Genomic DNA, 12,812 nt, shown 5'->3' on the forward strand with positions numbered 1-12,812 from the left:
CAAGCCACACATGCATGCACGTGTTCACACATGTTCACACACACACTACACAACGCACGTGTGCACACACTCACAACCACACATGCATGCAGAGGCACCGGCGTGGCCACACACACAGCTCTCAGTGTGGAGTGGGTGGCCATATGGTCCCACCTTCCCTACGAAGATGCCACTTTGGGGCAGTGGGGCTGGCAGCAGCCTGAGGACAGAGCGAGGGGACGGGACGAGTAAGACGCTTATCGGCCGACTATTATATAATGGCAACCACACAGAAAGTCCAAAAATTATTGTTATCCTAGAAAAAGATTACACTTCATAAAACCCATGTTTATTCAAAAAAATCTATTCAGAAAGTCTGGAAAGCGTAATAAATATCTGTAGAGTGGCCGCCCGCCTCCAACATAAAGTACAAAGCGTGAACAGAAGAGTGACCTGTAGACACAGATGCGGGCTTGTAAACAACGTGCTGAGTCGGGGTCTGGGTTGGAAGCGTGCTCCACAGCGACAGCGGTGGCGAGTTCGAGTCTCCCACGTTTCTTCCCGAGCTCTGCGAACCCACGCTGGGTGCTTCTCCAGTCTTCTCTCCACCCAGGGACCTGCAGCGCCCTTTTCCGTTCTAGAACTTTACGGCCTCTTGGAGAGGTGAAGGGCAACAAAACCATTTGGAAAGAAAAACAGAGTGCAAACCAAGTTCGTCATGTGCTTGAGAGAATCAGTCAGGTGTGAGGCAAAAGTCCCAATGTGCGGCTTGAGGAATAACACCGTTTAATGAACAATACTGGCTAACGTTAAGTACTATTATCACTTCCAACGCGGGACAATCTTCCAGGCATCAACACACAGAGAGTTAGATTGAAATCACGGACAATCTGACCTAAGGATGCAGGTGAAGTCTCGCTCTTGCCAAATTTGACTTGGGGGTGGCCTCTGGCAGAGCCCTCACCCGGTGGGATGAGTCACGTGTTCCTGTCAAACAGGGGGGCCTGCAGGTGGGGCGAGACCACAGTGGGCTCCCTGGGGGGACCGCACGGCGGTGGGGGAGGAGGCCTGAGGGCCAGGGCTCGGTTTTCTCTAGGGAGTCTGAGGGGCTGTGATCCAGAGTGGGGTTGGTTCCACAGTCTGTGGGGCTGTGATCTGGGGGGGGGGGGCCGGTTCCACAGTCTGTGGGGCTGTGATCTGGGGGGGGTTCCATGGTCTGTGGGGCTGTGGTCCGGAGAGGAGGTGGTTCCACGGGTTCTGAGGGGCAGCGATCTGACTCCCTGCGGTCTGGCCGCCTGTGCGAAGCCCTGGGACCGCTCACGGCCGGCAGGGGTGCGCCGCACGGGGAAGCGAGACGAGAAATGACCCCTTTCTTGGTGCCTGACTGCTGCTTAGAACGCACAGCCGCTGGCTGTTCACTGAAGACTTCAGAGTTCAGTTTAAAATATGGTATCAACTTCTCTAGGCTGACTTTCTGGAAGGGTTTCAAGTATCTCTGTGTTCTGGATAAGGTGAGAAAGCAGAGGTATTTTACAGACATTCAAGTAGAGTTGGTCCAGCAGGGCAGGTGCCGTGGGGTCTCTGCCACCCCCTGCCGCTCGCCCGCCCTGGGCTGAGGGCACAACTTGGTGCAAGGTGAGCCCTGGTCGCTCTGCAGCTCTCGGAGTGCGGCAGGTGGGGCTGCGTGCGTGGTGGCACCTAGGGAGGGCGAGCAGGAGCGGTGGTGCGCCCAGAGCACCCGCTGGCCCCTCTCGCTGCAGCTCCCGGGCTACTCCCCCCTCCGGCCTGCATCCCTCTGCGCTCCGACTCTCCGCGAGCAAACCAGCCGCTGGGCGGCACACCTTGGCCAGGGAGCCCTGGAGCCGTGGCCCCGGGTGGCCGATGGAAGGTGTGATGACCTCGGTGGCTTCCTAGGAGGGCAAACCCATGACCTAAGGGCTCTCCAGTTTTTCCTAAGCTTCTAATAATAGGTCAAATAACTCAGACCTAAAACAAAACTATTGTGAACCAAGTCTTTGTGGCCTCAGGGAAAAGCATTTTCTAGTGAGAAAATACGGGAGATGCCTAATGAAGGTTTGTGGGAAACCGGTCCGCGAACCTGCCCCCACCTTTAGGTCTCGTGGTTGTCTGAGGGGGAGAAAGGCCATAGAATAATGAAAGCTTTTGAAATAAGGTTACATTTTAAGGTCTGAACACAATGGACTAAGCTAGGGAGTTACACTCAGAATGTGGCATGTTGCTTTTTTGTCTTTTTGAGGTGGTGTCGTTGGTGGAGACGGGGGATGAAGGGAACAATGAAATTCATCTTCTTAGTGAGATCTGGGGGAGGACCACAGGCACCCCGCACCCGGTGGAGGGCAGCAGGGAGTCCTGGGCCGGCCTGGGGGCACCCCTGGTGGGGCTGGCGGGAGGATACGAAAGGCCACATGCTCTCTACCCTCCTGCCCGGGCACTGGCACCGAGCCTGTCCCGGTTTCATTTGACAAGAAGCGCACAGCCCCCTCCCTCGGCACCGCATCCCCCCTGTGTGCACGTGCCCCGAGGGAAACGTTAAATGTCACTGCGAGGTCAGGTGAGAAACAGACACGCAAATGCAACACAAAAGCACAGCTTCTACAAAGTGCACGGCTACCCTGGGTGACCCATCGTTTGGCTCCCCTCCGGGCCCCAGGGTGGCCGCAGGGCCTCCCGTCCCCCTCCCGGCTGCAGTGGGACCGAGAGCACGCCTTGAGGCGGGGAACAGAGCTCAGGGTTGTCAGTGCTCACGGATCTCCCGCGGACCGGAGAAGGGAAGGCAAACACAGCAAAACCGTTGCTCTGGGAAAGCACATGAGGCTGACAGAAGACTGCGGCAGCCGTCAGGCCCAACGCGCTCTCTTGAAACCTCTGGGCGGCCCTGGCAACGGTTAGAGCCAGGGCAGGAGCGTGGACCCCCAGCCCTGCAGCCCGGCCGTGGGGGGAACAAGGACGGGGGTGGGGCACAGGCTGTCGCCGGATCCTCCCCAGGGACGCGCCGTTCTTGTGAAAAGAGGCTCCCAAGGCAGATTCGGCTGCCGGTTCTGGGCTCTTCCCCCATGTGGGTCTGTGACCCGGAGAGAACACCCAGCACCTCAGTCAGAAAGAAGGGCGATGGGACAAGGGCTCTTTGGATCATTTGGAGGGGACCTGGCGTCTACTCCCGGGTGCCATGTGCCGACCCCGTCCTTCTGGCAACACCAGACCGCAGAGGCCAGCCCCTCCCAGGGTGGCTGTGCCCTAAGCTGGTCAGCGCGTCCGCCCACCCGAGTCACTAGGACGCGTGTGTCGGAAACCTGACCCAGTTACTGGCTTTATCATTGGAAAAAATATCTCTCTATATAAATATAAGCCATGATCGTAAAAGACCTACAGAGTCTGAAGGAACCCTACAGGCACTGGGCATGGTGGTGTGCGGTGAAATGAGTCTGTCTGGCTTTGCTCGGGGTAAGGAGGCGGCAAGGTCGGCACAGCGAGGCGTTGGGAGGTCACCGATCTGGATCCAATCCAGGCTGAACAAGAAAACGTGGAATGAGCAGAGGCACCTGGGCCTTCAAGTCGGGCGTGGTCACCCCAGCAGCGCCCAGGACGGGAGCCCCAGCTGGCGCCCGAGAGCCCAGGACACTCCGCAGGGCCTGCTCGCACTATAGCCTTGTGGACGTGAGTCTCTTCATGCCCCTGCGCTGAGCCAGGCTGGACGACAGCACCGGCTCCAGCCGCGGGGCCTGGGGCGTTCTGTTCAGAGCGAAGTAGGTGGCGGCCATGGCACCCTGCGAAGGGAAGGGAAGGGCGGGTGACGTGGCGCCCACCCACTCCTGAGTGGGGGCCTGCAGCCTCGGGGCCTCTCCGACCAGCCTGCAGGACCCCAGGGCTAGGATGCCCTGAGCTCACGGTGTCCAGCACACACCGGGCCCTCCTAAATAATGGCACTTTGGTTCTATTTCCATCCCACACCCACCTTGAATTGTGTGTGTGACTCGGGTGTTTCAGACTTGCATGGAGCCCCAGGATGAGGTCACACGTCCCCTGCCCTACGGTACGTTACCACAGTAGCTGGAGTTTAGAAGATAGGTTCCACCCTCCATGACTGACCCCGAGCCCCGGGAGTGCTGTGGCCTCAGTCCTGCCCGCGAAGCTGCAAGCAGCCTCCGCCAAGCATGCGAGGCAGAACCTGCTTGTTCCCGCGGCATAGACCCCCCAGTCCTCGGGCTGTCCATCAGTCTGTCTGGACTGCATCACAGGTGCCGGTGTAGCACGACCGAGGTGGCCAGGAGCCACTGCCTCGCTAGAGTTAGGTCTGATGACGCCTGGCCTCGGTGCCCCTGACCACAGTGTGCCACAAGGTCAGACACTGCAAGGCTGGGGTCGGATGGCGAGGGCCTGCCAAGATCCGCTCATGTAATGAGCAGCTGTTCTAGCTTAAAACCGTTGGCTCCCTGGGAGTGAGACCACCTCACTGATGGCCGCTGCGTCCTGACCTCTGTTCCCGCCGAGCCTGTGCCTCTGCCAGGGGCTCCGGGGGTCAGGGTGCCCTAGTCTAAGCTGCGCAGCCAGATTCCACGTGGCGCGTGCCCTGGAAGGTGTCTCCGGAAAATGGAGTGAGACGGTCGCGGTGTGTGGCGAGACTCCCTCCACCTCTCTCCCCCTCTCTCCACCCCGTCTGTCTGTCTGTCTGTCCTACTCTCTCTGTCTCCCTCCTCCTTCCGTGTCTGTCTCTGTCGCACACGCATGCGTGTCCTGCACACGCAGTGAAGCTGCTCGCAACTGTTAACAGAAGCCGCAGCTTATTCGGCTCTCTGTGTGACTGCCTGTAGGTGAGGACGTGGAAAAGCAAGTAAGGTAGGGACACCTGCCCGTGCCTCTCACTGCTTCGCTATCTGGTTCCCACCCCGCGGTTCCTTAGGTTAGCGGGGGGGGGGGGATCAGGGAGACTTTCCCAGACCCCCCCCCCCGCCCCGCATCTTGCTCTCATGACTCCCTGTCCTCACCTTCACCAGGTGGACGTCTTGTCTGCTGAGCTGGTTTTGGGACAGGTACTCTCTGTTCACGATCCATGGGTGTTTCAGGACTTGAACTGCCGTCAGGCGCTGATGAGGGTCCACATGGAGCATCTTGGACACGACGTCCTACGGGGAGACAGCAGAAGCGGCTCAGAGAGCCTCCTGAGCGAAACCCCTTCATTCCCTCTCACGAAAACCTCACCATTGTTCTCACTGATTCTCTGCATTTGGGGGTCAATGTTTACTTTCGGCTTTAAAGTACATGAATGATTTTGCATTTTAATTATCATCACCTTAGTGGCTCACCTCAGGTTTGCGATCTTTTTTTTTTTTTTAAGATTTTTTTTATTCATTTGAGAGAGACAGAGAGAGTACAAACAGAGGCAGAGGCAGAAGCAGACTCCCGGCTGAGCTGGGCGCCCGACATGGGGCTCCATCCCAGGACCCTGAGATCATGACCTGAGCTGAAGGCAGATGCTTAACCATCTGAGCCCCCCAGACGCCCCTCACCTCAGGTTTGTGTCGTATTAAAGATTTTACATGCAAGGAGAAATCAAATGTAGAAATGTTGAATGGTGCGTGTAATTTACTGAACTGCTATTTTAGTAAAAATGATATCCTTCCAAAGGGAGAAACTAGATAACGACCGACCCACAGACGTAAGGCAGTTATGACAATGCATGTAGTGACATTTGTATTAGCACTGTCCACAAACATTGGCTACAAATCATGACCAGCCACAAAACTGTCTGTCTGGAGCCATTCCGTGGTCCAACCGGCTAATGTCCCATGGGGTGATTTTCTTATTTGCCTGTAAGATAATCACAATAAAGATTCCTACGACTGTGGCTTAAAGACAAAGCTCCACTTCACATTCACACATGGCCCTTCATGCACTGTGTGTGCACACATGTGCACACACACACAATTACAACTGTGATCTGCGTCTGCATGGCATTCGTGATGCTGTCTGCACACGCGTGACGGGCTTGTTCTTGAGAGAGTCATCAGGATTGTCCTCGGTGGAAAGAGGGCCGATGTTACTGCCCCTGTTTTGCAGATGAAGACGCTGACATTTGTAGTGATCAAACAATTGTCCAAGGAAGAGCCATGATGAGAATGCGTGTTTTCCTGCTAGGCTGCTCACCTTCGTGTGGCATTCCCGTGGCATCTCACAGGGAAATAAGGGAGTTAGCGTATGAACATAATATGATGATGTGCTCAACAGAATTTCTGATCATAAACCACAACAGAGAAATACTCTAGACTAATCCAAAATCCTTTTTCAAATAGAGAATACCAATGCCTTTTAATATTTGGTGACACTGATCTTAGTAACTTCTCGAAACAAATATCTCCTAGAAGCAGTATTGTTCCCATTTCCGCGTGTAAGACTGAAAGCAGAGAGACCTGTATTGTTCGCTCAAGATCTCATAGTAAAGCAATGTTTCTACGCAGAACATGCAAGGTGCGCAGTAACAACACACAAATCCGTAGACTGTCTGATTTTGGAGAACTGGAGGTTTTGTTGTGTGTTTGGTGAACACAGAGAGGGGAAAAGGCACGGGGCGGATGAGGCAGAAGATACGGCGGTGAAGGGGCAGGAAGAAGTCGTCAAGGTCCCAGGAGGCAGTGAAGCCCTCTGCCTACAGCAGCAATCCTGGTACTTGACTTGATTGCTTTCCTGACACCTTCTCCCTGCCCCCCACTCCGCTTCCAAGGTCACCTCATAAAAAACCATCAGCATCCAAGTCCTGGTCTACTTTGGGGACCAGAACTAGATAATTCCTATACTCCTTTGAGACAGAGTGGATGGATGGGAGCCCTGGGAGCGTCAAGGTCTGGCACACGGGAAGTGCTCGCTAAATGCCAGCTGCCTTCTCCTCTGCCATCGTCTCTGCCATGACCTCCGCCATCCCCTCTACCACCTCCTTCACCATGCCCTGTTATCTCCTCCATCATTTTTTCCTACCATCTCTTCCATATCTCTTCCACCATCTTCCCCACCATCTCTTCCATCATCATCTCTGCCACCTCCTCCACCATATTCTCCACCATGACCTCCACCGTGAACTCCATCATTACCTCCACCATCATCTCTACCATCTTCTCTGCCATTCCCTCCATCATCTCCTCCATCATTTCCGCCACTGTCTCTTCCATATCTCCTCCACCATCTTTTCCACCATCCCCTCTGCCATCTCCTCCATCATCTTTTCCACCAACACCTTCACCATGACCTCTATCATCACTTCCACCATCATCTCTGCTACCTCTCCATGATCTTCTCTGCCATCTCCTCCATTATCTCCTCTATCATCTTCTCCATCACTTCTACCCTCTCCTGCACCATCTCTTCTATCATCACCTCCACCATCATTTCTATCATCTTCTCCACCACCCCCCTGCCACCTCCTGCATCATCTTCCCCATTGTCACTTCCACCATGACCTCTGTCATCTCTTCCACCATCATCTCCACCATTTCCTCTACCATCTTTTCCACCATCCCTTCCACCATCTCCTCCGTCATCTCCTCCACCATCTCCTCTGTCATCTTCTCCATCATCACTTCCACCTTCAGCTCTACCATCTCTTCTACCATCACCTCCACCATCATTTCTATCACCTCCACCATCTCCTCTACCATCTGCTCCATCATCTTCTCTATCATCTCCTCCACCATCCCCTCTGTATTTCTGTATGAGGTCACACAGTGATGACGATGGCAGCACTGGAGTCAGAACCCCAGATGGTCTACTCCTCTTCCAGTCATTTTATGGTAACACAGGAAATAGACTGTTGATGCTGCTTCATACTAGCAGTAAATAGCATTTACTATTTAATTAGAGAGGAATTGATGATCTCATCTGAAAAAGACTAAGTCTGATGTCTCTTTAAACAAGGTTGGTCACAAATAGTGAAGCTGCAGGGAAGCCCCAGTGCAAAGAGTTTTAAAGTAACAGAAATACACCCCTGTCCCAGAGTTCTTCTTGATCAGTCTGTGATCATTCAGGGCACTCAGTTTGCAACATCACTAAAAGTGTGATGGTTAATTTTATGTGTCAGCTTGGCTAAGAAATGGTCCCCAGTGTTTGGCCAAATACCAGCCTAGATGTTGCTGTGAAAGTCTTATTTAGATGAGATTAACATTGAAATCAGCCAACCTGGAGTTAAGCAGATGACCTCCATGATGTTGGTGGGCCTCATCCAATCAGTTGAAAGCCTTAAGATAAAAAAGACCAAGGTTTCCCAAAGAAAGGGAAGTCTGCCAGCAGATGGGCTTTGGACTCAGGCTGCAATGCCAACTCTTGCCTGAGTTTGCAGCCCACTGACCTACTCTGTAGATGTTAGACTTATCAGCCTCCACAATCTTGTGAACTGATTCTTAAAAACAAATCTTTGTCTCTGTGCTTCTATCCCCATCCTATTTGTTCTGTTTCTCTGGAGAACCCTAGTACACCAAGACAGCAGAAAATGTGAAAAGTGCTATAAGAAGAGTTTTGCAAAAAAAAAATTGAGAAGCTAAAAAAAAAATCTATGAGGTAAAATACATGAGTTATTTATATGAAAGGTACCCTCCAGCTGCCTCGCAAATGCAATTATTGACAGCAAATCGCCACGCCCGCGACGCAAGAGCAGTGGGAAACACTCACCTTCGCGGCATCGGAGATCGAGTCCCAGTTCCCCCCAGAAAGGGCGTACTTCCCACTGCCAATCCTCGCCAGAATCTCCTCAGGAGTATCGTCCGGTCCGTTTGCAAACGGGGTAAATCTGCCAGTGAGAATGCGTGGTTATGAGCTCCCATTTTATGACCAACAGTAGAGTTCACAGCTTGATATTGCCTCTTTCTGTGGTTGTTGCTTGTTTTTTTTTTTTTGTTTTTTTTTTTTTAAGTAGGCTCCACACTAACATGGAGCCCAATGTGGCTTGAACTCACAAACCTGAGAGCAAGACCTGAGTGAGATCAAGAGTCAGACGCTTAACCGACTGAGACACGCAGGCACCCCTGCCTCTGTGTTGTTAAAAAGAATAGCTCTTTCTTTGCCATCACGTTCCAAATTCAGGATTTGTGGGAAAGTGTCGCTTATTTCTTATGCTATGTCCATCTTCCTTACGTGGTCAGTGGTGCAGGCCAATAAGGCAAGTGTAGAAAACTCTGTGGACTCAAGCACAAGAACATCCGTGGACCGTTTCGGGCTCCCCTGGTGACCGTGTTACAGTGGTTGGCCCGGTCCTTCGGTTTCCACAGTGAGATTGTGGTATAATGGAGGACAGCCTGAGATTTGAAGTCTGAGAGACCCATGGTAGATCTATTACCAACTTTGGTTCTTTGACATATTAACTTTTTAAAACTCAATTGCACAATGGGTGGAATAACACACTTGCAGGGACCCACACGGACACATATAAGACGCCGTCGGCATCTGCCCCCTGTGAGTTATTCTCTCAGCTCCCAACATAAACCAGGGCATGTCGACCCATGCCTGCTAGAAAAGGAACTCTCTGTGATCCTCATGGCACTTCTTTTGGTGGCCAAGTTTGTGATCCGAGGTTCATGTACAGACGTGAGTATCAGAAGAATCGCAGGGCAATCCAACGGTGTGACGCTGGAAGGGCCTGGATGCCTTCCCTGCTACTGTGGTCCTCAAGGCCCAGCTCCAGGCTCACGCGTCCCCCTCCTTTCCCTACAGACACTGATTACTCATGTATCACCACATGCCTCATTAAGGCCACAAAAAGCAGGCCACTCCCATTCATTCTTGTGGGGCTTCTTGTCCATTCTGCTACAGTAAGCAGGACTGGACGGTCTAGAGCTGTTTTTTCCTTCTATGCAAATCCTTAATAAACTTAAGACATAGGTCTCCCTGGGTTTCTTAGGATGCTAGATCTTTAAGGCTGGAAGCCTTACAGACCACACAGTGTCCTCTTCTCATTCAAAAGTGAGGGAAGTGAAGCCAATAAGGGTCAAGGAGTCCAGCCCAGATGCAGAGCTGGTGAGGGGCAGACTCGGATTGGAAGCAGATGTGTGCACGGCAGACCCGACCCTCCTTCTGAAACGCCGGCTGTCTCATCTGGTGGCGACGCAAGTCAGTCACCTGCCTTTACCTGGCCACTTACCTTGAGGTGCTGTTTGGCCAGGAAGCTTTTAGGGGTGCTTAACTCAAGAGGATGTTTTTAAGAGAAGATGTCTCAACCTCTTAAGGGGGCGGCATGGTGCCGGGGAGAATGTGGACACGTGGTCAGAGGCGTGGGTTTTTGGTCGGTGAGCTGAGGCCTGCGCTCCAGTTCCCTAATTCCGGAGATATATTTTAAAGAAAACACATGGCCAACTTTCTTATCCCTGTTCTTCAGTTGTCCTGAAAGTGCTAATGAAGTGTTTACCGAAGACCTGTGAGTGTGTGTCCCCACCCGTGCCCCAGGGCAGGGCTGACCCTGGGCTGAAGGGACCTCCCCTGAGATGTCTGCCTCAGGATGTCTCAGGCACGTACGCCATCGCGCGCTGACGCCTATGGGAGGGTGTGCATTACCCCGCCAGCATGGTGTATAACAGGGTCCCCAAACTCCAGATGTCACATGCCGCGTCGTAGCCTTGCCGCTTCAGGACCTGGAGGAGGGAAAGCAGACAACAGGTGAGCGCTTGGTAAGAAAATTCGAGTTCACGGTGTGTTGTTCTGATGAGCCCATGAGCTGGGCAGGTGGGGGAACAGGGAGATAGCGTTTATTAACGCCAAGTCAGCCATGATGCCCTGCAGTGGGATTCCCCGAAGACCCCACACACGGGAACCACAGCTCTTGCTAGATACGTGACAGATAGCTTGGAAACACTTGATTTTTAAGGCAGAACTTTAAAACAATTATGGCAAAGTATACATAGCATGACATTTACCGTCTTAATCAGTTTTAGGAGCACAGTTCGTTTGTTCAACCATCTCCATCCATCTCTTTCCTCTTGCAAAACTGAAACTGTCCCCATTACAGTCACTCCCCACGCCCCTCACCCAACCCTGGCTCCCACCCTCCTCCTGTCTCTGTGGATTTGGCTGCTTTAGGGACCTCCTATGAATGGAATCATGCAGTAATCATGCTTTTCGGTCTTGCTTATCAAACATGACATGACGTGCTCTAGGTTTGTCCCTGTGGCAGCGTGGGACACGATCTCCTCCCTTTTTAGGCCAGTTCTCCTTGTATGAATGCACCACATTTCGTTCGTCCCATCAGCCGTCGCTGGACAAATGCTGCTATGCAGGCGGGGAGGCAAACAGCTGCTCCTGTCTCTGCTTTCAGTGACATTGGGGATCGGCATTACCGCGTCACATGGTAGTGCTATGTTTAATTCCCCGGGGAATAGTTAAGACAGAAGAATTTGCATGTGTCCTGGGATTACATGCTTCAGCAGAGGGCGGTCCTCTGATATATTCACAGTGGAATAACCGTACAGAGAGCAGCACAAATGCTCATGGGTTCCTGTACATCGCTGGATTTAGCACTAACACGGAGTCAGAAGACCTGTGTTCAGTCTTCTTAGACACAAAGGCGAGGGGCGCATCCTCCCATCGTTGTATCACTGATGCTGCGTGGCAGCCAATGCGGGCAGACTGACTGAATGTCCATTGTTCCAGCACGTGCGTCCCCAGCTGAGTGACCTTCAAAAGTCACGCGCACATGTTGGACCTCGTTGTTTTTTTTAATCCACTCAGTGTGGCTAATAGTATCTACCCTGCGTACTTCATACGGCATATGAAGATACAAGAAAAAACTATCGGTAATAAAAGTGCTTTGTAAATGGTTAAGTAATAGACCAATTTAAGATACTCTATAATCACCAGAATCAATACTATCAATACTAGTATTGATCAAGTAAGGCAATAATAGAGGCTCATAAGCAGATTATGTTAAAGGGGGCCACAGGTGGCATCTGGGAAACCTAAAAGTGGCCTCACAGCTCACCTGTGTGGGTCCATCCATATCTCGGCTCAGCACACTGCTGCCTTCCTCACGACCACTGGTGGGGGCTACTCAGCTCGCAGACCCAGTACCAGGTGCCAGGGGCCTTCTTTTTTTCTTTCTTTTCTTTCTTTCTTTCTCTCTCTCTTTTTCTTCCTTTCTTCCTTTCTTTCTTCTTTCTTTCTTTCTTTCTTTCTTTCTTTCTTTCTTTCTTTCTTCCTTCCTTCCTTCCTTCCTTCCTTCCTTCCTTCCTTCCTTCCTTCCTTGTAGGCTCCATGCCGAGTGTGAAGTCCAATGGCAGGCTCAAACTCACGACCCTGAGCTCAAGATCTGAGCCGAGATCAAGAGTTGGACGCTTTTCTCTTCGGCCTTGCTGTGCTCCTCATTGCAGCCCTAGTTCAGTTTCACCCACAGCCAGAAGGATCCACACAGACTCCGATGTCTGCTCTCCTTCCTGACCCCGCATCCCACCAGCCACGGGTCCTGCTCTAGCGGCCTCTCAGGTTTTGTTGCTTACTTAACACATGACCCTGGGTTTACTTCATACACAGCAGTGACTTCAGAGCCTAACGAAACCATCCCCAGGGAGCCTGAGAAGGGGCAGACGTACAAGATGGTGCTGCCGAGATGCTCCGAGTCTGGATGCGGGCTGAGAGCCCCCCTGCAGAACACTACGGGCCCTCATATTAACTCCCACAGCGCTGGCTTGCTTCTGCCGTGGAAACCGGTCTGGAGCAGAGCTCCGGCACAAGGGGAATCCGCGAACGCCGTCTCCCCTGTCTGTGTTGTTGTAGGTAGATTTCTGATCCCAGGTGACACAGGTGACCCGTGAGCTTCCTTCCGGGCGGCATGACAGGCTGCCTGCATTATC

General features: G+C 52.5%; 1 protein-coding gene across 6 annotated transcripts in view; it reads right to left on the reverse strand.

Moving 5' to 3' along the window:
• Positions 1–306: 306 nt before the first annotated feature.
• Positions 307–12,812, reverse strand: part of RPS6KA2 (ribosomal protein S6 kinase A2) — a 332,597-nt gene continuing 320,091 nt past the window's right edge. For 5 of the 6 annotated variants that reach the window (XM_087865644.1, XM_087865645.1, XM_087865648.1 and 2 more), the window contains 4 exons: positions 10,525–10,601; positions 8,650–8,767; positions 4,983–5,120; positions 307–3,764 (listed from right to left, as the gene is read on the reverse strand). In XM_087865644.1, coding sequence (XP_087721770.1) covers positions 3,639–3,764; positions 4,983–5,120; positions 8,650–8,767; positions 10,525–10,601 — 459 coding nt within the window. In that variant the 3' untranslated portion in view covers positions 307–3,638. The remainder of the gene's footprint in view (positions 3,765–4,982; positions 5,121–8,649; positions 8,768–10,524; positions 10,602–12,812) is intronic. The other variant, XM_087865646.1, reaches the window with a different exon arrangement.

The sequence above is a fragment of the Ursus americanus genome, chromosome 11 (assembly GCF_024610735.1).
Source record: "Ursus americanus isolate L20-20 chromosome 11, mUrsAme1.1.p, whole genome shotgun sequence".
Lineage (NCBI taxonomy): Eukaryota > Metazoa > Chordata > Mammalia > Carnivora > Ursidae > Ursus > Ursus americanus.